We start from the raw sequence: 25000 nt of genomic DNA, 5'->3' as shown, positions 1-25000 counted from the left end.
GAAGGTGTGGAAACCTTGAGGCTTTCGTTGAGCGGTGTGATTGCGGGAGCTTCAACCGCAGATGGGGGAGCGCAGATGGGGGAGCCCTCTCTGTTTTTAGTGAGGGGGAAGATACAGTATTTTCCCTGGGAACAGGGGAGAAAGAGCGCTTTTTTCTGTTGGCGATGGAGTGAAATTTATTTCAGTTTTTGATGAGGAAGTAGAAAGCATTTCAGTGTCCATTTTGCCAGTGGCATAGCGGCTCTTTTTCCCAAAGCCGGTCTTTTTTTCACAGACCGGCTAATCAATGGCAGATTGTTCGGGAAATACAGACAAAACCGCTCTTGTTAGTGAAGTTGAAGCGCAGAAATGGTGCATGCAGTATGAGCGAGCCTGGTGTCTATCCCGCGCCTAGCGGGGTGTCACAAGGCAGCCGACTGGAGCAACACACACAGCCTAACTGCAAAAATTTAAAACATTTATTTTAAAAGACCGATAAAGAGTTGGTTTCCCATATGAACCGTTTATTAGCTTCAGGCTGTGGGATGTATGTGTTTGCGCGTGTGTGTGGGCACATGCCTGTGTGTCCCCTGCTGAAGGCTGCTCTTGGAATTTTTCACAGATACAAATCAAACCTCGAGTAAGTCTGTAACTGTTACGCAACCTCCTGAAAGTATTTTAACAGAAAGGTAGGATAGCAGGTGGGTCTGTAGTCATTAGGGCTGAGATTGCAGGTTGTTAGGGTTGAGATTGCAGGTGGGTCTGTAGTCATTAGGGTTGAGATTGCAGGTGGGTCTGTAGTCATTAGGGCTGAGATTGCAGGTTGTTAGGGTTGAGATTGCAGGTGGGTCTGTAGTCGTTAGGGCTGAGATTGCAGGTGGCTCTGTAGTTGTTAGGGCTGAGTTTGCAGGTGGGTCTGTAGTCGTTAGGGCTGAGATTGCAGGTGGGTCTGTAGTCGTTACTGCTCAGATTGCAGGTGGGTCTGTAGTCGTTAGGGCTGAGATTGCAGGTGGGTCTTTAGTCGTTAGGGCTGAGATTGCAGGTGGGTCTGTAGTCGTTAGGGCTGAGATTGCAGGTGGGTCTGTAGTCGTTACTGCTCAGATTGCAGGTGGGTCTTTAGTCGTTAGGGCTGAGATTGCAGGTGGGTCTGTAGTCGTTAGGGCTGAGATTGCAGGTGGGTCTGTGGTTGTTAGGGTTGAGATTGCAGGTGGGTCTGTAGTCGTTAGGGCTGAGATTACAGGTTGGCTCTGTAGTTGTTAGGGCTGAGATTGCAGGTGGCTCTGTAGTTGTTAGGGCTGAGATTGCAGGTGGGTCTGTAGTCGTTAGGGCTGAGATTGCAGGTGGGTCTGTAGTCGTTAGGGCTGAGATTGCAGGTGGGTCTGTAGTCGTTAGGGCTGAGATTGCAGGTGGGTCTGTAGTCGTTAGGGCTGAGATTGCAGGTGGCTCTGTGGTTGTTAGGGCTGAGATTGCAGGTGGGTCTGTAGTCGTTAGGGCTGAGATTGCAGGTGGGTCTGTAGTTGTTAGGGCTGAGATTGCAGGTGGGTCTGTAGTTGTTAGGGCTGAGATTGCAGGTGGCTCTGTGGTTGTTAGGGCTGAGATTGCAGGTGGGTCTGTAGTCGTTAGGGCTGAGATTGCAGGTGGGTCTGTAGTTGTTAGGGCTGAGATTGCAGGTGGGTCTGTAGTCGTTAGGGCTGAGATTGCAGGTGGGTCTGTGGTCGTTAGGGCTGAGATTGCAGGTGGGTCTGTAGTCGTTAGGGCTGAGATTGCAGGTGGGTCTGTGGTTGTTAGGGTTGAGATTGCAGGTGGGTCTGTAGTTGTTAGGGCTGAGATTGCAGGTAGCAATAGGTTTACATTGAGGAAGTAGAAGTTAATTGCAAGTGTGTGCTCACCGAATGGAATGTACTGTTGAAGTGTGTGTGTGTGTGTGAGAGAGAGACAGAGAGAGACAGTATGCCTGTGTGTAATGCCATAGTCTGTTGACTTGAAAAGTAGCTGTGCGTGTGTAATCTGCTGGGTCTAAGAATATCTCACAGTCACTGTGCAACGCACCAAGAGCGAGAGAGAGAAAGAGAGACAGAGAGAGAGAGAGAGAGAGAGAGGGAGAGAGAGAGGGAGAGAGAGAAAGAGAGAGAGAAGAGAAAAAGGCAGTAAGCTAAAGAGGAGGGAGGAGAAAAGGAGCAGGCAGCAGAGAGAGAGAGAGAGAGAACGAGAGAGAGAGCGCGCATGTTAGATGGAGAGAGGAGGGAAGACAGAGAGTCAGAGTGCGGGAGAAGTGCACCGAGGAGGAGGACCACAGTGAGAGGAGGGATTATTTCGGGGAGCACACCAATGGGACCCTGGGATTACTAATGGCCTGGAGAGAGAGGCGAAGGCGACACCTCTGAGGAGAGGGCGTTCGGGGGGGTCCTGGCGTGAGGGGTTCCCCTTTTTTACAGCTTGCACTTGAATTTGGAGGGGAAGGACAGGAGAGCACACCAAGGCAATCCTCACACACACACACGCCCGCACGCGAGCGTACGAGTGAGCGAGCTAGTGTGGTAACAGACAGCTCTCTCCCGCTGTCGGGGGCCGTGGCCATGGGGACCGTGAGCGAACTGTGCGCCTCCAGCTTCCAGGCGTTCCTCTGTCCGACGGTGCGTCCCGCGCCACCAGGTGGGTCCCCAAAATCTCTGCCTCCGACCTCTGCTCCGCTCTGCTGGTGCTGCTCGTTTCATCCTCAGCACTTTCTGACACACCTGTGTGTGTGTGCGTGTGAGTGTATGCGTGTGAGTGAGTGAGTGTGTCTGTGTGTGTGTGTGTGTGTGTGAGACAGTAGATTCTCTCTTTTCCTCTGACCTTCTGCTTTTCTGCTTTTGAATTTGAAAACATCACCCCCCAGGGAGATCAAATGAACTGCTGTAACCTTTTTTTGTTTTGCTGTCTGCTATAGCCTTTTTAAAAAGCCAGCTGGCTGAAAGAGGATCTCTTTTGCAATGGGAAGTTGGACATATATATTATATATATATATATATTATATATGTACGTGTGTGAGAGAGAGAGAGTCAGAGGAATTTCATAACGTGATAACGGTATTGTGTTGCCGTGGTGATTTACAGTGGCCACGGGTCTCAGGGAGTTCTGGAAACGGGGGTGAGAGGGGAATGTTTTCGTGTCGTGGGGGGGTTGGATCATTTGTAAACCTGACTGGAGGTCGCCACGGCTTCGTCTTTGTAGAGTCCATTTCATTCGCCATCGGGAGCCCTCCTCCTGTTCCATCCCACGGACCTGGGGGGTTGGAGGGGGGGTCGGCCACCCTGAGTTTCCCTCACAGCCCTGAGCCCGTCACGCTGGAGTGTCTGTGCTACCGCTGTGCGGGTTTCGTGGTAACTTCGGCCTCAGAACAGCTAGCCCGGGAAAAGTGTATATTCTGAAAAATAATATCCACCTCGCCTGTCGTCGGATTCCTGACTCTCTGCCTGACCAGAGATGGCTGGGGTCACCCCGGAAACACAGAGAATCAGATGAGCCCCAGGACTGTGCTGAGGTCAGAACAACCAAAGCCAGGCTGTCATATCATCCGAAACGGGGGGGGGGGGGGGGACAGGGGGAGAGAGAAAGGGGGGGGGGGCAAGATGGAGAGAGAGAGAGGGAGAAAGAGAGAGAGGGAGAAAGAGAAATGTGGTGTACGGAGGAGAGAGGTGCAGAGAGTTAGAGGGGCAGAGGAGAGAGAGAGGAATAGTAACACGTTACAGTTATAAACATTAATATTTTCATTGTTGTTGACACATTTTCTGCTTGTGATTGACTGTGTTGTCATTATTCATTAGCTTTGGCAGTACACTCCACTCTGTGTTAGTCATTCCAGTGGATTTGTATTAGAATCTGAATTTGGAAGGAGGCGTGAGATTTCAGCAGTCAGGGACAGACGCACATGCGATCGATTTATTTACAGGCCAATCAGGTGCCAGTGAAGTTAGACTTCACCCATATCAGTATCAGCCCCTCCCACAGTCTCCTCTCGCAGCTTACTGATCCTGGGTCAGTTCCATATTTGGAGTGTAATGCCGCTCGCTGATCTGGGATCAGGCGGGTGGCTGTAACGATGCTGTTCCGCACTGCTGGCCCACAGCTCCTGAGCTTCTGCCTGAGGTCTGCGCGGTGTCAGGCTGCAGAGAGCTCCGACCCCTCGGTTTAGGCCCAGTGCTTTGACTCTGGCTGTGGACAGAGCAGCTCGGTTAGACTCCAGACGTGATTGGACATTACAGCATGTTTACAGTGCTGATAAGTGGAGAGACCAGTAACACTAGCTCGTGCGGGGGCATGTGCGTGTGTGTGTGTGTGTTTGTGTGTGTGTTAAGAATCATCTCGTCACTGTGTTGGTGGGTGCTTTAAAACTCTGCAGTTTTTTTTGGCTGCAGAAGGAGGGTAGAGTGAAGCGGCTGCTGAGAGGCGAAACAGGCCTGATTTCCCTGTAAGGGCTGAACCCTGCTCTCCAGCGAGGCCTGGGGGGCCTGCAGCCCAGCAGGCGCAAAGAGCAGGAAAGAGCAGGCAGTATGAGTCATGCTGATACCGCTCATATGTGCAGCGCGCCTGTGTGTATGCGTGGCTCGTGTGTGTGTGTGTGTGTGTGTGTGTGTGTGTTTGTGGGACCTGTTTTGTTGAAAATTGCCATGGAGCTCAGCATAGTGATGTACACAGGCTGCTGTTCCACAGTCAGGTGGAGATGGGGTCCAGTCTCACAGTCCACACTCTTATTATATCAGGACAGCACTCTAATTTACTCTTACATGCACGAATACCTGGTACCTTATGCTGTGTGCTTCTGTTTTCCCACATGCTTGACTGTTGGCAGAGCTTTTTGGGATTAATACCCTACTATTTTGTCTCACCTTACCATCTGATTGGGTGATATGTGTTTCAGAACTCCCAGGCATTTCCGAATAGTTGGGAGTGCCAGACAGGACCTTAGATGATGTCTATTAGAGTGGAGGTGCTCATTTAGTGCAGAGTGGGGAGTGTGTTGGACCCCTGTAGCGCCCCCTGGCTGTGAATCCAGCAGCAGAGTGGGATCCGGTAGGGTTAATTTCACGCGTTAATGAGAGCATTGAGCTCGACTCTGCGCCCGCCCCGTTCGGGACACGGCTGTTGCTTCAGCAGGTGCTGAACCTGAATCCCGGCTGTATAAATAGTTACAGTAAAAATGCAAAGTCACAGAAGGCAGGCTGAGTAATGGCATCTGCTCTGGCTGTAAAAATGAGACAGAAATAGCTTTAACAAGGGCGTTCCTTATGTAAGAGGGATCAGAGAGAGGTCACATGACTCTCACACTGGTTTTGCGGGTCGCTGCCGACGCTTCGAGCTCCGCCCTTGTGAACACTCCCCCGAAGCGTGTGATTGGCTCCCCACAGTCCTAAGACAGAGCCTCCCTTGTGTCTGTGTGATATGGGTTCGCGGACAGGAAGTCTGACCCATACTCCTGTCCCGCCCGACACGCCCTGTCCCCCACCTTCACCCAATGAGATCCCATCCCACAGGTGACACACACGCGCACACACACACACACACACACACACACACACACACTCTCACACACACACACACTGTACAAACATACACACACACACACACACACACACACACACACACACACCCAATCACACACACACACACAATCACACACACTCACACACACTGTACAAACACACACACACACATTCACACACACACACACACACTCACACACACTGTACAAACACACACACACTCACACACACTGTACAAACACACACACACACACACACTCACACACACACACACAGGCTGCGCTTGGGTGGATATGCAGCTCTCTGCTTCAGCTATTCTCCTCCCTGATATTGATGGCTTTAATAAGAAGCTGAAATCAAGGCCTGAGTGCCGCCAGCAAACTGAAGCCTTCATCTCTCCCGCGGGTCATAGCTGCTTATATCAAAACGCTAAAAGTTTAATCCTCCTTGAACATCATCTAAACAGAAAAAGCCTCTCTAAGCGGACTGTCCCTGACCTCGCTAACTCTGCCCTGCAGGTGTAATCTCTGCTGCTGTTTTTCCATGATTTCTGCCTGCCCACCGGGAGAGCCTTGGATAATTACATGTTTGGAGGAAAAAGTACTTTGCCTTCTTGCTTCTTTTTTATGTAATTATTTGGAACTGGCACACTTAACTTTTTTCCTTTTCTGTCTAATTTTTCATTTTTTATTTAAAACAAAATAACTTAAAATTAGCCTGTGAAGCGAACAGGAGGAGATTTGCGTCATGTGATGGATAGAGACTCTGTGATTGGATGATCTTCATCGTGTGACCCCCTGGGACATGATACTACCTGCATCACTGCCAACTCCCAAAATCACTGCAGAGAAAACTCAGGGCTAGAATGATTAATTAACTGAAAAACCCTGTGATGGCCTTCCACATACAGTTCCTATGGACAGAATATTTCAGTATAAAGACAAATAAAACCTATTTAACAACCAGATACAATCCCAAAAAGTATACGAGAAAACAAAGTATGATTTCCATGGACCTTAGATATCTAGATAGGTGCAGGTAATTCTTCCCAAGTAGCTTTTACCACACAGCAGTAAGACCTCCTCAGGTAACAGCACCTTTACAGGTACGGAGTGACCTCTGGACGCACCTCCCCCCCCCCCACACACACACACACACCCAAACCCAAACCCAAACCCAGTGAGGCAGTTCTTCTTGCATCGCAGTGTGTCTCTTTAAAAGATGAATTCAGCAGAAGTAGAGGATGATTATGGTGTAATTAGAGCTCTTTAAAGTGTGGGGGAGAAGAAACTCGCACACTCCAAACAGCAGAGAGCTGGGAAAACCTAAATACAACCTGCTCTCTGAGAGTGAGGTCATCGTGTATGAGGGAAAGAGGCAGAGAGAGAGAGAGAGATACAGTGTGTGTGTGTGTGTGTGTGTGTGTGTGTGTGTGGAGGAGTGATTTGAGTGGAGTGACACATTGCTGGACCATGAGCCTTTGCTGTTCAGCTCAAATTAAATCATCAGCACCGCCCACTGAGCCCGGCTCCTGCTGTCTGCCCGGGCAGCGCTCTGACTCACTCTGACTCGCCACGCTGCGCTACACACACACCACTGAGACACGCACTGCACCGCCTCCTCACTGCTGTCTTCCTCCCTCTCCCCCTCCCCCCCCTCTCCCTTTCCCCTTTCCCCCCTCCCTTTCCCCCCCTTCCCCCTTTCCCCTTTCCCCCTCTCCCTTTCCCCCTCTCCCTTTTCCACTCCCCCTTTCCCCCTCTTCCTTTCCCCCTTTCCCCTTTCCCCCTCTCCCTTTCCCCCTCCCCCTTCCTTTCCCCCTCTCCCTTTCCCCTTTCCCCTTTCCCCCTCTCCCTTTCCCCCTCCCCCTTTCCCCTTTCCCCCTCTCCCTTTCCCCCTCCCCCCCTCCCTTTCCCCCCCTTCCCCCTTTCCCCCTCTTCCCCCTTTCTCCCTCTCCCTTTGCCCCTCCCCCTTTCCTAGGAATTCAAGCAGAAGTCAGTACAGGAGCAATAACACGCGTAATAAGACAGGACCATAACAGAGAAAACACTGAGACAAACTGGCAACAAGACAGAGACAAGCAGGGAATATAAAGGGCTGGGCTGACGAGGAGATGGGATGCAGGCGGGCGGGCAGGCAGGTGGAGGTGATCAGGGATTCAGGTGGGTGGGGACAGGGTGGAGAGCGGGGCAGGGCTGGAACACATGGGATCTGTAAACAAAAGCACATGGACGACACTGACGGACAGGGAGAAATACCAAAACAACAGCTAGGGGGCCTAAGTACTGACACTCTCCCCATCTCCCTCCCCCTCCCTCCCTCTCTCTCTCTCTTCCTCTCTCTCTCTCTCCCTCTCTCTCCCTCTCTCTCTCCCTCTCCCTCTCTCTCTCTCCCTTTCTCCCCCCCCCTCCCTTTTTCCCTCCCTCCCTCTCTCCCTTTCTCTCTCTCTTTATCTCTCTCTCTCCCCCCTCTATCTCCGTCTCTCTCTCTCTCTCTCTCTCTCTATCCCCCCCCCCTCTCTATCTCTCTGTCTCTGTCTCTCCCTCTCCACCACCAGGAGATGGAAAATACAGGACATGAATGTGTGGCATGAAATACATGTATATGTATATGTACAGTATATGAATATGCATATATATACATTCTGTAAATGTAAGCGTAGTTTATAGTGTGTAGTTATAAGTACAACAAACAAAAAATGCATTTAAAGCCATGGACGTATTTATGGGTTAGACATGGTCATTATTATGGCACAGTAAATGTAAAAGTAAACTGACAGAGTTGAAGCGTTTATAAAAGTATGTGTTTATGAAAGTGTTTATAAAAGTATTATATCTGCCCACCTAATTGTGCATTCGGGCTGTGCAGTCTGTTGGACTGTGTTCTTTACGCGCCCTTCTCTGATTTTGAGCGAGAGCTGGGCGGGTGCCTCGTTCAGTGCTGCATGCATTGTTTGGGACATTCCCCTGTGCTTGCTGTGTGTTCTTACAGGATTCTACTTGCAGTATCTCGGTTTGATATTTTCCCATTTTTCGAATCTTTTAGTTGCACAGAAGCCTCTGCAGGCTTTCCCTCTCAATGCTCCCTGACCCTCTGCTTTCCAGTCAGTAAACTCTAGTGGTGCCCTTCAGTGGAGCAGTGTTGGCTTTATTGGGGACTGGACTTGTTGGTCTCTTTCGTTTAAGGCCAGGGCCCAGGTCTGGCAGTATTTGCTCCAGCAGGTCCAGGCTCCGCTGTAGCTCTTGTGGGGCAGGACCACAGCACCTTCACAGAGCGGTTATTTAGCTTCCATGCCTTTGAGTGTGAGGCCAGAGCAGGGCTAGCGACCCCGCTAACTGAAGCGGATAGAAAACCGTGCTGGACTCGCGGTGCAGCCCGGGCTCCTTCCAGCCCACTCTGTGAGGATTTCCTCTGTCACTGTCACAGCCAGACGCATGCAAACGGTGGTGATTTCGTCATGACGTTGGCTTTTCCCCGGATCACTTTGCAGAACTGGGTGATGTGGGCAGACTGTGGGCCAGGCGCTGCAGGTGCATCCTTGGCTAAGGTGTTACGACCCTCGGGCCGTCAGGTTTCTTGTAAGTGTGTTTGTGGTTGTGTTTCGTTGCGGGGGTGTGCGTCTTCAACCATTACAGATGTGCGGCGACGGGATTGGCCGGAAGCTCACCTCTGCCCATTGGCTCCTGGAGGCGGCGGGAGTTCTAAAAGAGCCAACCTGTGATGATGAAGAGAGAGACCCATCGATAGGGGAGAGAGCGTACCTCCGTAACCTTGTTGTCCAGTAGATTTGATCTGTTTAGTGTTCCTCCGTGTTTCCGTGGCTGGTCGTTGTATGGTTGTGTTCTTTTTTTTGTTCTATATGTTCGGTATATATGTCTTCACTAACTGTACATACACCTGGGAGCAGTATGGGTGAGCTGCCTTTTTTTTTTGTTGTCTTTTTTCTCCTGTTTATGGAGTAGTTAGGGAGTCAGGGAAGCGTTTGTCTTTTTTTGTCTTTTGTTCACCTAAGATAGCTACTGCAGGTTTTCCAGAGTTTTGTTTTGTTTATTATTTTGGCTATTTTGGCTGTTTATTATTTTAAGCTTTTCCCTCCTTCTTTTCTTTTTCTTGGTTTATAGTATCTGGGAATAAAACCTCGAAATTTTCCCTGAAAAAGTCTGGCAATCAGTTGCTGGTCACCGATATCAACAATTTATGTTGCGCCCTATCGCCCCTAGACCGTGGACATAACAAAGGGTAGGTGGCAGGGGTGCAGGTGTGAAGAACACAGGTGTGTGAGCACACCTGTAATGAGCGGAGGCATGACAAGCACAGGTGTCAGGAAGACAGGTGTAAAGGGCACAGGTGTAATGAGAGCAGGAATACTGCGTGCAGGTGAAACAAGCCCACGTAGTCCAGTTCTGCTTCTGTCAGTGTGCTCTGAAGAGTAGTGATAATGGGTGGAGCTGTCAATAACTGACAGCTCCAAAAGCCAATCAAAAGACGTTGCCTGCTGTAGCAAAACACTGTGATTGGTTCAAAGCAATGAATGGCAGATGTGAGGTCAGCCTCATTCTCACCTCACTGCTGCAGAATGAGAGGGCACAGGGGGAGGTCCTTCTGGGAGGTGACCTTGTGCTCGGTCTCTGCCCTCCTCCACCAGGGGAGAGAAACGGGGGGGAAAGGAAGGGAAGCGGCACCATGTTTTCACCATGGTTGGAGCATTGGTCCTGCTCTGTATCAGGAGTTTGTGTGTCTGAGTCCTGGGCAGAATGCCTCTGTTGTACTCTCTAGCAAGGTGTCTAAGTGAATCTAGCAGGAATCCTGGCTTGTGAGTGAGTGAGAGAATATGCTGTCAGTGAGTCACCGAGGACACGCATGTGGGTGTAGCTGGGTCAGTGCGTCTCTTGTGTTTTTCCTTTCGTGCTCACAGTTGGTTATTATTTTTGTTTGCGGTCGTCCTTATCTAGGACAGCTCACATTTGCCACATTAACCATTCATGCACTCAGGCGGTTCGTTCGTGCCTGAGGGCTCCTTCACAATGTGTTTCCCACTTACAGCAAAGCAAGTACGCAGTTAATAACAGCACACTGACAGCCACGCTGATTTACACAGCATTCACACACATGCACCCTGCCCGAGTATGTACATACATGCATACGTATATATGCATATAGAACAGGGGAGAGACTGTGCAGTGAGAGGGAGAGCAGGTCACAGTGTAGTAACGGCTCTGTTACACTCTGGAGAGCGGGTCACAGTGTAGTCACGGCTGTGTTACACCCTGGAGAGCGGGTCACAGTGTAGTCACGGCTGTGTTACACCCTGGAGAGCAGGTCACAGTGTAGTAACGGCTCTGTTACACTCTGGAGAGCGGGTCACAGTGTAGTCACGGCTGTGTTACACCCTGGAGAACGGGTCACAGTGTAGTCACGGCTGTGTTACACCCTGGAGAGCGGGTCACAGTGTAGTAACGGCTGTGTTACACTCTGGAGAGCAGGTCACAGTGTAGTCGCGGCTGTGTTACACCCTGGAGAACGGGTCACATTGTAGTAACGGCTGTGTTACACCCTGGAGAGCGGGTCACAGTGTAGTAACGGCTGTGTTACATTCTGGAGAGCAGGTCACAGTGTAGTAACGGCTGTGTTACATTCTGGAGAGCAGGTCACAGTGTAGTAACGGCTGTGTTACATTCTGGAGAGCGGGTCACAGTGTAGTCACGGCTGTGTTACACCCTGGAGAGCAGGTGAACTGCATAGATTGCATCTCTATCTGTCTGTCATCAAATACTTTGAGTTCATGATGTTACAAAAAGGACACTGGTCAGAAGACTTCTGTCAGAAATATTGTTTCAGCAGTAACATTTCTGGGTTAAAGTGACCCCTCAGATCTCGATCATTACTGGAAGCCAGTGGCGTGACTGTTCACCTGGTCGTCACAAATGCCCCCAAACTGGTGTGGCAGTGTGGTTAGGTGGATCTGCCTGTGGTTTGGCACCTCCAGGAAAATGTGTCAGCAGAGCAAATAATCAGGTAAAACTCACATCTGAACACAGTAGAAACCGACAGCAGAATCACAGGTCATATTCTGACTGAAAACCCACCTCTTCGGGCTGCATCTCGGTTCCACCCCATTCCCCACCCCCTAAAACCTGCTGCCTGTACTACTTGTATTATTTGCTGATTTAGTGATGTTGTGAGATATGGTAGTGTACGCATTAAACAACTTCTCATAGTTTCTAGGCTGTCTTAGTGTCAGACTAGAACAAGTTAACTTGTAGTGATGCTCGAATGGTTTTGTGCATGAGCTCACTGGTCTGGGAGTGTTGTGAGCCTGGTCACTGTTATAACTTGAAGGAGTGCACTTCTGTTCTCTTGTGCTAGAAGTCGCTCGGGATAACAGCATCTGCTAAATGCATGTTTCCCAGGAAAATTTCCCGTAAAGTCAGACTCTAGGGGAATTTTACTCACTTTTTTGGTCAAAATATGGGTCCTATCCATTTAATTAGGACCAGTTAGAGACCAAATAAAAATGCTTCCATCTCAAAATATTAACCTTCAAGACCATCATGCCAGGAGACCAGCTGATAGGTAAGGTGGGTACAAGGGCTGCTTCTGATGCAGGAGTCTCTGGTACCTGGGTTGCCACGGAGACGGCTCCACAGATGAGAGTGGAAGGGAAGAGTGAGTGAGTGACAGACACAGGCAGGCGGGACACCGGAGTTCTGCCCCCTCCGTGGGGCTGCAGAATGTGGCTGATGATGGAGCAGACGCTGCATGTGCGGCCATGAAGGGACATCTCCGAGCCCCGATTTCAGCCATGGCCAACTCCAGCGGAGGAGCTGCTTTTGGGTGTCTCTCTGCTGTGTTCGCATGCGACCCGAACGCCCTCCTCCGAGGGGACGGCCTCTTCCTCCCCTTCAGAAAGGGGATATCTCCTTTCTGCCGCTGTCACAGATCTGAGTATAACTCTGTCTTTCAACATTTTACCCAACGCTATTTGACATTAGTCCCACGGTTCATTTAACAGGACATACCTGAGCTATGGGTGGCGGTGCTGTTTAAAGTGCAGGACTCCAAACCCAAAGGTTGTCGGTTAAATTCCCCGCTGGGACACTGCTGCTGTACCCTTGGGCGAGGTACTTAACTCACAACTGCCTCAGTAAATATCCAGCTGTATAAATGGATAACGTGAAAATCTGTAACCAATGTTACAGTCGCTCCGGATAAGAGTGTCTGCTACATTCCAGTACTGTAATGCAGTAATGTGCCCAAGCTGCACCTCAGATCAGCATGTTTGATTCTGAGCATCTGTAGGGCTGGATGGTGGTGATCAGGCGTGTACTGGAGCAGGGTTATGAGGCGGTGTGGGAGTGGTGGGGACGTCCCCGTCCTCGGAGAGCTTTGCTGTGCTAATGCATTCAGCCTGAGCTGCGGATGAGAGGAGAAAGGCTGGCAGCAGGGTCTGTGTTTTCAGCTGCGGCAACAGAGCGGCTCTGTCTGCCAGAGAGAGGAAGCATGCCAAGGGCAGGGAGATCCACCGAAACCCGCCGCCCTCAGCGCCCAGCCCCGACGCCTGCGTACACACTCGTGGGTCTGTGTGTGTGTGTGCGTGCGTGCGTGCGTGCGTGCGTGTGGGTCTGTGTGTGTGTGTGCGTGCGTGCGTGCGTGCGTGTGTGTGTGTGTGTGTGTGAGAGAGAGTTTTCTGTTTCTTCTCGTCTTTTCCTGTCACCCATGAATGTAGATGAAGATGGGCAGGATGTGGGGTGTGTCAGGACCTGGCAAGAAGCAATTTTTGTTGAATTTGTGTTGGAGGTGACTGTGGGTTCAGTTCAGACTCCACAGACACACTCACAGTCAGCTTCATGCACAGACTTCATAAACACACCCACAGTTAACTGCACGCACAGACTCCACACTCATGCACATTCACACACTCACTGTAATGCTATTACACAGTTTCAATCATCATCGTGGAATGCTACCTTCATCTGGTGGCTGCTGGCAGTATTGCTGCTTTGTAAATGGATTCATTGAGATACGAGTCACTGATTGAAGCAGAGGTGGTCAGGGACCAGGCAGTGCTAATGGAGAGACGAGTCTCTGATTGAAGCAGAGGGGGTGAAGGATCAGGCAGTGCTAATGGAGAGACGAGTCTCTGAGGCGGAGGTGGTGAGGGACCAGGCAGCGCTAATGGAGAGACGAGTCTCTGATTGAAGCAGAGGTGGTGAAGGATCAGGCAGTGCTAATGGAGAGACGAGTCTCTGATTGAAGCAGAGGTGTGTGTATGTGTGAGTGTGTGTGTGTGTGTGTGTGTGTGTGTGTGTGTGTGTGAGTGAGAGAGAATGAGAGGCGGAGACTGTGTGTGTGTGTCCGTGCGTGTGTGTGTGTGTGTGTGCGTGTGTGTGCTGTATTTGTCTCTGGACTTTGTGATAAAATTCTGCAGCTATTTGAGGTTCTTTCTGGTTCCTGCTCTTGTTTGTCATTTAGCGCTGTTTTTTCCTTTGGTTCGTCACATTATCTCTGTGCTCCGATCTCCGTCAGATGGCTGTTTTTTCCTTTGGTTCGTCACATTATCTCTGTGGTCCGATCTCCGTCAGATGGCTGTTTTTTCCTTTGGTTCGTCACATTATCTCTGTGCTCCGATCTCCGTCAGACGGCTGTTTTTTCCTTTGGTTCGTCACATTATCTCTGTGCTCCGATCTCCGTCAGACGGCTGTTTTTTCCTTTGGTTCGTCACATTATCTCTGTGCTCCGATCTCCGTCAGACGGCTGTTTTTTCCTTTGGTTCGTCACATTATCTCTGTGCTCCGATCTCCGTCAGATGGTTTAAATAATTCTGGAGTCCAGAACTCCTCTGTGCAGCAGGAGGGACCCTCCTCTCTGTCTCTGCTCACTGCTGATCATTCTGAACCAGAGAAACGGCGCTTACCAAGAAAAATACCTTCCAGTAATACACACAGGCCAGCTTCTCTCCTTCTCACTGCTGATCATTCTGAACCGGAGAAACGGCGCTTACCAAGAAAAGTACCTTCCAGTAATACACACAGGCCAGCTTCTCTCCTTCTCACTGCTGATCATTCTGAACCAGAGAAACGGCGCTTACCAAGAAAAATACCTTCCAGTAATACACACAGGCCAGCTTCTCTCCTTCTCACTGCTGATCATTCTGAACCAGAGAAACGGCGCTTACCAAGAAAAAAATACCTTCCAGTAATACACACAGGCCAGCTTCTCTCCTTCTCACTGCTGATCATTCTAAACCGGAGAAACGGCGCTTACCAAGAAAAGTACCTTCCAGTAATACACACAGGCTTCTCCTTCTCACTGCTGATCATTCTGAACCGGAGAAACGGCGCTTACCAAGAAAAGTACCTTCCAGTAATACACACAGGCCAGCTTCTCTCCTTCTCACTGCTGATCATTCTGAACCGGAGAAACGGCGCTTACCAAGAAAAATACCTTCCAGTAATACACACAGGCCAGCTTCTCTCCTTCTCACTGCTGATCATTCTGAACCGGAGAAACGGCGCTTACCAAGAAAAGTACCTTCCAGTAATACACACAGGCCAGCTTCTCTCCTTCTCACTGCTGATCATTCTGAACCGGAGAAACGGCGCTTACCAAGAAAAATACCTTCCAGTAATACACACAGGCCTCACCTTCTCACTGCTGACCTGTTTGCAGTGCAGAGATAATTAGAGCCCCTCTTTACTTCGTGTCTCTCAGACTGTCTCTGGTGTGAAGGAGAGAGGGAGAGACGGCACAGAAACAACACCAGCTCACACACATATATGCAAAAGGTTTTAGTTGTACTGTTATTGCTGTTATTGTTGTTGTTCTGTTATGGTTATTATCATTCATGTCTGGTTTTGTCATATTATCATCATAAAATTGGTTTGGCAACATATGGAATTGTCATGCCAATAAAGCTTTTCTGAAATGAATAGAGTGACAGGGAGGGAGCCAGAGAGAGAGAGGGAGAGAGAGAGAGAGAGAGACAGAGAGAGAGAGAGGGAGGGGGGGGGGGGAGAGAAGGAGAGAGGGAGAGAGACAGAGAGAGAGAGAGGGAGAGAGAGAGAGGGAGGGAGGGGGCAGAGGGGGAGAGAGAGAGAGGTGGAAGGAGGGAGAGAAAGGGAGAGAGAGGGAAAGCCAGGGAGAGAGAAACAGAGTGAGCCCCCACAGTCTGGGATTATACAGTAGCAGTAAGCTGGAGGAGGACTGTGTGGGTTGTAAGCGCTCCCTGCTGGCACCGCCAGTCTGGTGCTGACACATTAAACCCACGGACGCACGAGTCCAGGACAGATGCCAACACTCCCCCCCCACGCACCATCCCTGATCCACTGTAATTCCCTCAGTCTGACTGCTTAATTACCCTCAGATCTCCCCACAGTGAAGCAGGCAGGATTCTGAGGAATCTGCCACCGCCCACAGCAGGGGGGGGAACAAACGAGCCGGACGGCGCAGGGTACACAGGGCAGGGGACCCCCATTGTCCCAGCACACACACAGCTGTGCTGGGGAGTGTCCCACCCTGTCTCTGCGGCCCGCGTCGCCCGGGTCACACGCAGCGGGGAACAGCTGTTAGCTGTTCGTACACCCCTGGCCCTACGCAACCTGTCCTCCGGGGGGGGGTGAGAACATGTATAACATGAGAACATAACATGTTAACATGTTCATGTGTTCATGTGCTCAGCTGACCCTGACTTGAAACCTGCAGCCTTGTCTGCTGACTTCCCCTTGCTCCACATCACCCCCACCCCCCACCCCCTGGCCCTCCCAAAAATATCCTGTTCTGTCTGAGATATTTGGAGTCACATGACCTCTCTCACATGTGCTTGAGCTGAGTGCACGGTTGCCGTGTAGCTGTGGTGGTTTGGGCTGTCTCCATGGTTGCCGTGTAGCTGTGGCGGTTTGAGCTGTCGCCACGGTTGCTGTGTAGCTGTGATGGTTTGGGCTGTCTCCATGGTTGCCGTGTAGCTGTGGTGGTTTGGGCTGTCTCCACGGTTGCCGTGTAGCTGTGGTGGTTTGGGCTGTCTCCACGGTTGCTGTGTAGCTGTGATGGTTTGGGCTGTCTCCACGGTTGCCGTGTAGCTGTGGTGGTTTGGGCTGTCTCCACGGTTGCTGTGTAGCTGTGACGGTTTGGGCTGTCTCCATGGTTGCCGTGTAGCTGTGGCAGTTTGAGCTATTGCCACGGTTGCCATGTAGCTGTGGCGGTTTGGCCTGTCGCCACGGTTCCTGTGTCGCTGTGGTGGGTTGGGCTGTCTCCACGGTTGCCGTGTAGCTGTGGCGGTTTGGGCTGTCTCCATGGTTGCCGTGTAGCTGTGGTGGTTTGGGCTGTCTCCATGGTTGCCACGTAGCTGTGACCATTTGGGCTGTCACTATGGTTGCCATGTAGCTGTGGCGGTTTGGCCTGTCGCCATGGTTCCTGTGTCGCTGTGGTGGGTTGGGCTGTCTCCACGGTTGCCGTGTAGCTGTGGCGGTTTGGGCTGTCTCCATGGTTGCCACGTAGCTGTGACCATTTGGGCTGTCACCATGGTTGCAATGTAGCTGTGGCTGTTTGGGCCATGGTTGCAAGGCCTCTCCCCTGTGGCTCAGGTTTTGTGTGTCTCTGTGCATTTCTGTGTGTCTCTGTGTGTCTGTGTGTGTTTCTGTGTGTCTCTCTGTCTCTGTGTGTCTCTGTGTGTCTCTGTGTTTCTGTGTGTTTCTGTGTGTCTCTCTGTCTCTGTGTGTCTCTGTGTGTCTCTGTGTCTCTGTGCGTTTCTGTGTGTCTCTGTGTGTCTCTGTGTGTCTCTGTGTGTCTCTGTGCGTTTCTGTGTGTCTCTGTGTGTCTCTGTGCGTTTCTGTGTGTTTCTGTGTGTCTCTGTGTGTCTCTGTGCGTTTCTGTGTGTTTCTGTGTGTCTCTGTGTGTCTCTGTGCGTTTCTGTGTGTTTCTGTGTGTTTCTGTGTGTCTCTGTGTGTCTCTGTGCGTTTCTGTGTGTCTCTGTGTGTCTCTGTGTGTCTCTGTGCGTTTCTGTGTGTTTCTGTGTGTCTCTGTGTGTCTCTGTGCGTTTCTGTGTGTTTCTGTGTGTCTCTGTGTGTCTCTGTGCGTTTCTGTGTGTTTCTGTGTGTCTCTGTGTGTCTCTGTGCGTTTCTGTGTGTTTCTGTGTGTCTCTACTGTCACTGCTGCTGATATCTCTACTGTCACTGCTGCTGATATCTCTACCGTCACTGCTGATATCTCTACTGCCACTGCTGATATCTCTACTGTCACTGCTGCTGCTAACATCTCTACTGTCACTGCTGCTGCTGCTGCGGGCCTGGCCCTCTGTACACAGCTGTGTGTCAGTGTGTCGCAGGGTAAGGCGGCAGGCCTGGCCCTCTGTACACAGCTGTGTGTCAGTGTGTCGCAGGGTAAGGCGGCAGGCTTGGCCCTCTGTACACAGCGGTGTGTCAGTGTGTCGCAGGGTAAGGCGGCAGGCTTGGCCCTCTGTACACAGCTGTGTGTCAGTGTGTCGCAGGGTAAGGCGGTGGGCTTGGCCCTCTGTACACAGCTGTGTGTCAGTGTGTCGCAGGGTAAGGCGGCAGGCTTGGCCCTCTGTACACAGCTGTGTGTCAGTGTGTCACAGGGTAAGGCCCTCTGTACACAGCTGTGTGTCAGTGTGTCGCAGGGTAAGGCGGCAGGCTTGGCCCTCTGTACACAGCTGTGTGTCAGTGTGTCACAGGGTAAGGCGGCAGGCCTGGCCCTCTGTACACAGCTGTGTGTCAGTGTGTGTTGCAGGGTAAGGCGGCAGGCCTGGCCCTCTGTACACAGCTGTGTGTCAGTGTGTCGCAGGGTAAGGCGGCAGGCCTGGCCCTCTGTACACAGCTGTGTGTCAGTGTGTCGCAGGGTAAGGCGGAGGGCTTGGCCCTCTGTACACAGCTGTGTGTCAGTGTGTCGCAGGGTAAGGCCCTCTGTACACAGCTGTGTGTCAGTGTGTGTTGCAGGGTAAGGCGGCAGGCTTGGCCCTCTGTACACAGCTGTGTGTCAGTGTGTCACAGGGTAAGGCGGCAGGCCTGGCCCTCTGTACACAGCTGTGTGTCAGCGTGTGTCACAGGGTAAGGCGGCAGGCCTGGCCCTCTGTACACAGCTGTGTGTCAGTGTGGCGTTCGGCTCACTCTGCTGCTCGGCTTTGCGCTGTTAGCTCCTCTTCTTCCTGCCGATGAGGATGCGAGTGCAAAGTGACGGATGGCCCAGCGCAGGGAGGGGGGGGAGACGTTTTTGAAAACGAAGAAACATGAGGCCATTTGCGGAGTGATGAGTGGGTCCCTGTCCCGTCTGTCGCCCTTCGGAGGCCGTTTATTGCGTTTACTGTTTGCATCGGTCCTCAGACTCACCTCTCCTCATCCATCAGGGGAGATTTCAGGTCGCCCCTGGTCCTGTTTCCATCAAACATATTAAATCCTCCCACCAACCTCTTCAGTGCCCCCCCCCCCCCCCCCCCCCCCCCCGGCTGCAGCTATTTTTACCCACAGTGCTTTTCTCCCTCTCCCTGCAGCTGCATCCTGGTGGGAGAGGGGTAGGACTCTGTTACTGTGGCTTAAGGACACAGCCTTCCTGTTTCAGGATGGACAGGCTCACTGATCGTTAAATCACCTGGATGGCTGTGCCCCGAACGCCGTGCCAGGGTGTGCATGCGTGCCGGCCCATCCACATGTGATACCGATCAGGGAATCCCTGCAGAAACTGCGCAGCAGCTGCGCAGCTCAGCGGGGGGAACACCGGGGGGATTGTGTCACTTCCTGTCTCCAGAGGAAGGGGCCCCGCCCTTGTGGGGTGGGCTGTTTTTTTTCCAGAGGCAGCTCTCAGGGAAGAAGGAGACAGAGTCCCGGAGAGAGGGGGGAGAGGGGGGGGACTGAACCCAGGACCAAAGTGGTGGTAGGGTGGGGGTGTTTTTAAATCCCTGCATGGGTTTCAAGGGGTTTGAAACACTGGGACAAAGAGAACCTACTGCTGTAAGACTGAGCAGGGAAATGACTGGCATGATCAATGAAGTTACCTTAAGCAAAGACTTCCAGCTGCCAGTGAACACTCCACTGTGGGAGCAGAGAATAATGCTGTGACAGCTACATTTCCGAACATCCTCCTTCTCTTCTCCCCTGATTTTAAACCTCTCTAACGCTGAACTGAAGCTGCGTCAGGTGATGGTTGAGTTATTTTTTCTCTGCAGCTGTTTGCTTTTGTTAGCCTGCAGCTAGTTTCTAGCACTGGTTGATCGTTCCTTGTAATTGTAATACCAAATATGACCAGGAGAGGTCCCACAAATCACTCAGCAAACAAGGCTGTCAAAGGCAGGAACATTTGATGCTGTTTTTTGTTTTTGTTTTTTTTTTTTAACTGGAGATATTTTTCTTCATGTCAGTTCCACACAGGAAACGTGACAAAATTTCCCTTTCAGGCTTAAGGCTGACTCAGCATCCGTCCACAGCCCTGAATTTACGCTCAGTCGTTTAACAGTCCCTCTTACCCAGAACAGCTTGTGAAGCAGGATTGCAAATTGTGCTACATCTAATTAAGCTGCAGGGAGAACACAGCTGATCCCTTTTCTCAGCAGACACCTCTATCTCTGAAAACTCATATTTTTCACATTTCTCATTTTCATAAAAGTAGGTATTTACAAAACTAAGTCTAATTAAGTGCCTGTGTGTGTGTGTGTGTTTGCATTGGCTGGTTCACACAGAGGCAGTAGTTCAGAGTGGCTGCTATTGAATCCCCAGGTTAATGAGTTAAAGGTGTGCTACATCTGATTCACCTGAGTTACAGAGGTAGAGTCGGCAGCTGAGCAGGTAACTGTGCTGTAACTGAGGCAGGTGAGCAGTGAGCCGGGAGAGGAGTCGCAGCCACGGAGTGGGGCATGAAGAGTAATTACAGCACAATGCATCTCCCTTCTGACAGCATACAGTGGCTGCAGTGATCACAGAGCAGCATTACAATCGCCCTTTTCCATTAGCAGGGCCATGTTGTGTGTGTCTGTGAGTGTCTGTATGTGTGTGTGTGTCTGTGAGTGTCTGTATGTGTGTGAGTGTGTGTGTGTGTGTATACTGTATGTGTTTGAGTGTGTGTCTGCGAGTGTCTGTATGTGTGTATACTGTATGTGTGTGAGTGTGTGTGTGTGTATACTGTATGTGTGTGAGTGTGTGTCTGTGAGTGTCTGTATGTGTGTGAGTGTGTGTGTGTGTGTATACTATATGTGTGTGTGTGGATGCGTATGTATGTGTGGGTGTGAGGGAGGGAGGGAGTGAGTGAGTGAGTGAGAGTGTGTGTATGTGTATGTGTGTGTCTGTGAGTGTGTGTGTGGTATATGTGTGTGTCTGTGCGATATGTGTGTGTGTGTGGTGTGTGTGTGTGTGTGTGTGTGTGTGTGTGCGGTATGTGAGTGTGTGTGTGTGTGTGTGTGTGTGTGTGTGTGTGTGTGTGCAGTATGTGAGTGTATCTGTGAGAGTGTGTGTGTGAGAGTGTGGTATGTGAGTGTATCTGTGAGAGTGTGTGTGTGTGCGGTGTGTGTGTGTGCGGTATGTGTGTGTGCGGTATGTGAGTGTATCTGTGAGTGTGTGTGTGTGCGGTATGTGAGTGTATCTGTGAGAGTGTGTGTGTGTGTGGTATGTGAGTGTGCGGTATGTGAGTGTATCTGTGAGAGTGTGTGTGCGGTATGTGTGTGTGCGGTATGTGAGTGTATCTGTGAGTGTGTGTGTGTGCGGTATGTGAGTGTATCTGTGAGAGTGTGTGTGTGTGTGGTATGTGAGTGTGCGGTATGTGAGTGTATCTGTGAGAGTGTGTGTGTGTGTGGTATGTGAGTGTGCAGTATGTGAGTGTATCTGTGAGAGTGTGTGCGGTGTGTGTGTGTATCTGTGAGAGTGTGTGTGGGCAGGCAGTAACAGGAGGTTGGCTTGCTTGTCATTTGTTCTGCCAGGAGTCTCTGCAGCTCAGACAAACACAGCCTCCTCTCCCAAATCTCACAGCAATTAGTCACTACAGCAACAATTAACGTGCTACCCGAGGAGCTGCATGCTAAACTAATGCCAGGGAGGAGCTGGAACGCTATCCCTCCCCTGTCTCTCTCTCTCTGTATCCCTCTCTCTTACTCTCCCTCCCTCTCTCTCTCCAACTCTCCATCTCTCTCTATCTCTCTAACTCTCCCTCTTTCTCTCTCTCTCACTTTCTCTCTCTGTCTCTTTCTCTCTCTCATGATTACATGGAGATTCTGCTATAGAATGTGTCATCTATCCCATCTCTTACCTGCTGCTAACTCAGCTTCCCCTCTAGATTTGTGTGTGTGCCTGTTTGTGTTTGTTTGTGTGTGTGTGTGTGAGAGAGAGAGAGAGAGAGAGAGAGGGAGAGGGAGAGGGAGAGGGAGAGGGAGAGAGAGAGAGAGAGGGAGAGAGAGGGAGAGAGAGAGAGAGAGAGAGAGTTTGTGTACATGTGTTATGTTCTTTGTTGGTAAGCCATTCAATGTTTTGTTACTTCCTTGTCTGGTCTTTATAACCCCATGATTTCATGTTGGTTAAAGGATAAAGTTCATTACAAGCAAGGAAGTTTATAAAACACGGAGTCTGTAAACCTCCTTGGCCTGAGTACAATTTCATGTTAGTTCTCGTTTCTAATTATCTTATGCTTCCCATTCCCCATTAAGTGGGTTTTTTATTCTCATTGAAACTTTAACATTTGAAGTCGATAGTCGTTTTTTTACACAAAAGACACGTTCTCTGTTCAGAACACAAGAGAGCTGTTTATCCCATCATCTTTTCTCATCCGTAAATCACACACGCTCACTTGCGCTGTCGTACTAGCGAGGATGCAGGTCTGCGTTACCGTGTGTGTCGCTCTGTCCCCCTGAGCCCAACAGAGCCTGTGTGTGTGTGTGTGTGTGTGTGTGTGTGTGTGTGTGTGTGTGTGTGTGGGCTCGTTACGCACAGCCGTCGGGAGCGTCATCTGTCGCCACCCCGTCCGCCCCCTCGCCCCCGCGGGGATTGGCCGGTTCAGGTCGTAGGTACTGGGAGCGACGCCCTGTTTGCGGATCATGAGGCGTTGCACATGTCCGATGGCTTACGGTACAACGATCGGTGGCTAACGCGGGGTACATCGAAAAGTACGAGGCGATAAAATATTAACGGCATCTTCGCGATAACATCAGGTGGAGGCTAAAATAAGTTGAATACTCTCAGTCGGAATTCTTTGGATCACACAATGGTGCTGAAGTCGGAAGATGGAGTCGGTGAGTGGTTCGATAATGTTAGCTTCGTTCTGCTGTGTAATTTGCTAAAAAGCTTGAAAACATTTCCTTTACGGAGCTTCTTAGACATGTGCAATGACTTTGGTCAGTTTGGTTGGTTGGGCTGTTTGGTTGCTAGATCGCTAGACAGCGATTAAAACTAAAAGTTTTCATGGTTTCTGGGATGCGGCTGGATATGTGCTAGCGGAGAGAGTGTATGGCCATGATTAGCTGACTGTTTATATTCAACAGGTTCGTAATCTTTTCACATGAATGTCGCTGCTGGTGCTTAACTGGGCAGCCGAGGATCGAGGCAGAGGCGCAGTGTGTATTGCATGGGGGTGAACGCACAACGCGACACACTTTGAAATCTTCCGATCGTAAAATACTTCGCTGCATGCGACGATCTGCGGACCCGAAGCCTGCGCGGCGGCCGACGAAGTGCGAGCTGTTTTCTGCTTGAAGGAATTCAGAATTAATCTTGACATGTAGCTGAATTTATTCTCAATCTAATCTTTCAAATCCTTGAAACATTGATTGATCTTGACTCAATCAAATTTTAATTAGATATCTGTAATTTAGAAGAAGTTATTTTATATGGCATGGTCGTTTTATACCATTTTATATTAATGGTAGTTTTAACATTTTAGTTGAAATATTATGGAAAAGAATAATAATTCGCAGATAAATGAGTGTTTTGATGGTGTATTTGAATAAGATTGTGATTTCATGTGTTCTGGTTTGTGATGTGACCCCCAAATGTAATTCTTCGGCGTTCCGTCCTAACGGTACCTCGCAGCTTGTGTCGATGCTGTGCCGGGTTGGCTCTGATGCTCTCCGAGTTTCCAGCGACCACGGAATTACATTACATTACATTACATTACCCAGCCAGCACACCCATACTGGCATTTAGCAGGTTGACGCTCTTATCCAGAGCGACTTATATCAGTTACAGTTTTTTTACAATGTTATCCATTTATACAGCTGGATATTTACCTAGGCAGTTGCGGGTTAAACTACTTTGCCTTAAGGGTACAGCAGCAGTGCCCCTGTGGGGAATAGAGCTGGCAACCTGTCGGTTACGAGTCCTGCTACTTAACCACTATGCTACGCTGCCGCCCACGAAATAGGGACAGAGACGCGCTTAAGGTAGTTCTTCATTACATGATTCTCATTTAGCAGACGCTCTTATCCAGAGCAACGTACATGGCTTACAGTTGTATTCATTTAAACAGCTGTATATTTACTGGGGAAGTTGTCGGGTAAGTACCTTGCTTAAGGCTACAACTGTAGTGCCACAACAAGGAACTGAACCAGCAACCTTCTGCATATTACTCCTGCTCACTACCACGACACCGCACTGCCGCCCCAGTGTCTTCATTCGGCTAAACGTTACCTTTAGCGACGGGTTGCAGTGGCTTTCGCGTTTGATACCAAACATCATTAGAACTTTTTGGAGCGTTATTCAGATCGAGTCGCTGATGATGCGTTTAATTTTGACGAAGGCAGCTGCCCTCTCGGTGCTGCCAAGCGTGGTGTCCAAGGCCCGATGACTCATACCTGTAACTTAGCCCACCTCGGAGGTTATGCGGGGAGTTAAGGAAGAATCGGGGACCTTTATATCAATAAACATGCTTGTTGACATGAAACCTTTTGACTGACATTTACTCACTCCTGGACAGAACAGGTGAGAGAGAGCAATACCTGCCGTGTGGGAAGCTGCTGTCTGCTGTCTGTCGCTGGCTTCTTTGACTGAGGAGATTCTTTCAAATACGTCAGTGGCTGCTGATAACACGTAATAGGTCTGCCCTTCACACGTTATGTGGTTCATGAAACCTTACTCAGACCAGACATTTTTTTTTTTCAATTAGTCAGTCAAATTGACCTTAAGTTGTCACAAAGTACTGAGTGAGGTGACCAAAGGGGAACTGAAAGATTAAAAAACCCAGAGCTATTTGGGGAAAACCGTGATGTTTTCTGAAGTATTCACACTTACTGCCAGCTTGTGACTTAGCTGGGAGTAACAGACCTGTGGCTGACAATCAAACTGGCCCCACTCCCTCTAAAAACAGAAAAAAATGATTCTGAGTCAATCAACGTGTGATAGTTGCTTATTCGTGTGCTAACTGCTATGTTTACAAGCAATACAGCATTTCACACCTAAAGCCTCTGTTCTCTGAAATGGACTGTAAGTGATGGTTGCCATGGTATTCCTCTTGGCTCTTCTGGGGTGTTTCCTCTTTGAAGGGGTAGATCCTATAATCAAGGCAGTGGCGCGTTAAACCATCTTTAA

At 50.2% G+C, this 25000-nt stretch overlaps 1 protein-coding gene across 3 annotated transcripts in view; it reads left to right on the top strand.

Annotated features, from left to right (window-relative positions):
- Positions 1 to 2584: 2584 nt before the first annotated feature.
- The window catches only part of LOC118775313 (cytohesin-1), a 58188-nt gene continuing 35772 nt past the window's right edge, over positions 2585 to 25000 (top strand). For 2 of the 3 annotated variants that reach the window (XM_036525177.1, XM_036525220.1), the window contains exon 1: positions 2585 to 2631. Coding sequence is in view for 1 of the 3 variants with exons in the window: in XM_036525186.1 (XP_036381079.1) it covers positions 22683 to 22710 (28 nt within the window). In the remaining 2 variants the exon portion in view is untranslated. Of the gene's footprint in view, positions 2632 to 22521; positions 22711 to 25000 lie in introns of those variants that run through there. The other variant, XM_036525186.1, reaches the window with a different exon arrangement.

The sequence above is a fragment of the Megalops cyprinoides genome, chromosome 1 (genome assembly GCF_013368585.1).
Source record: "Megalops cyprinoides isolate fMegCyp1 chromosome 1, fMegCyp1.pri, whole genome shotgun sequence".
NCBI classification, from domain to species: domain Eukaryota; kingdom Metazoa; phylum Chordata; class Actinopteri; order Elopiformes; family Megalopidae; genus Megalops; species Megalops cyprinoides.
The sequence above is the reverse complement of the archived record's forward strand: the minus strand, read 5'-3'. Positions and strand labels throughout refer to the sequence as shown.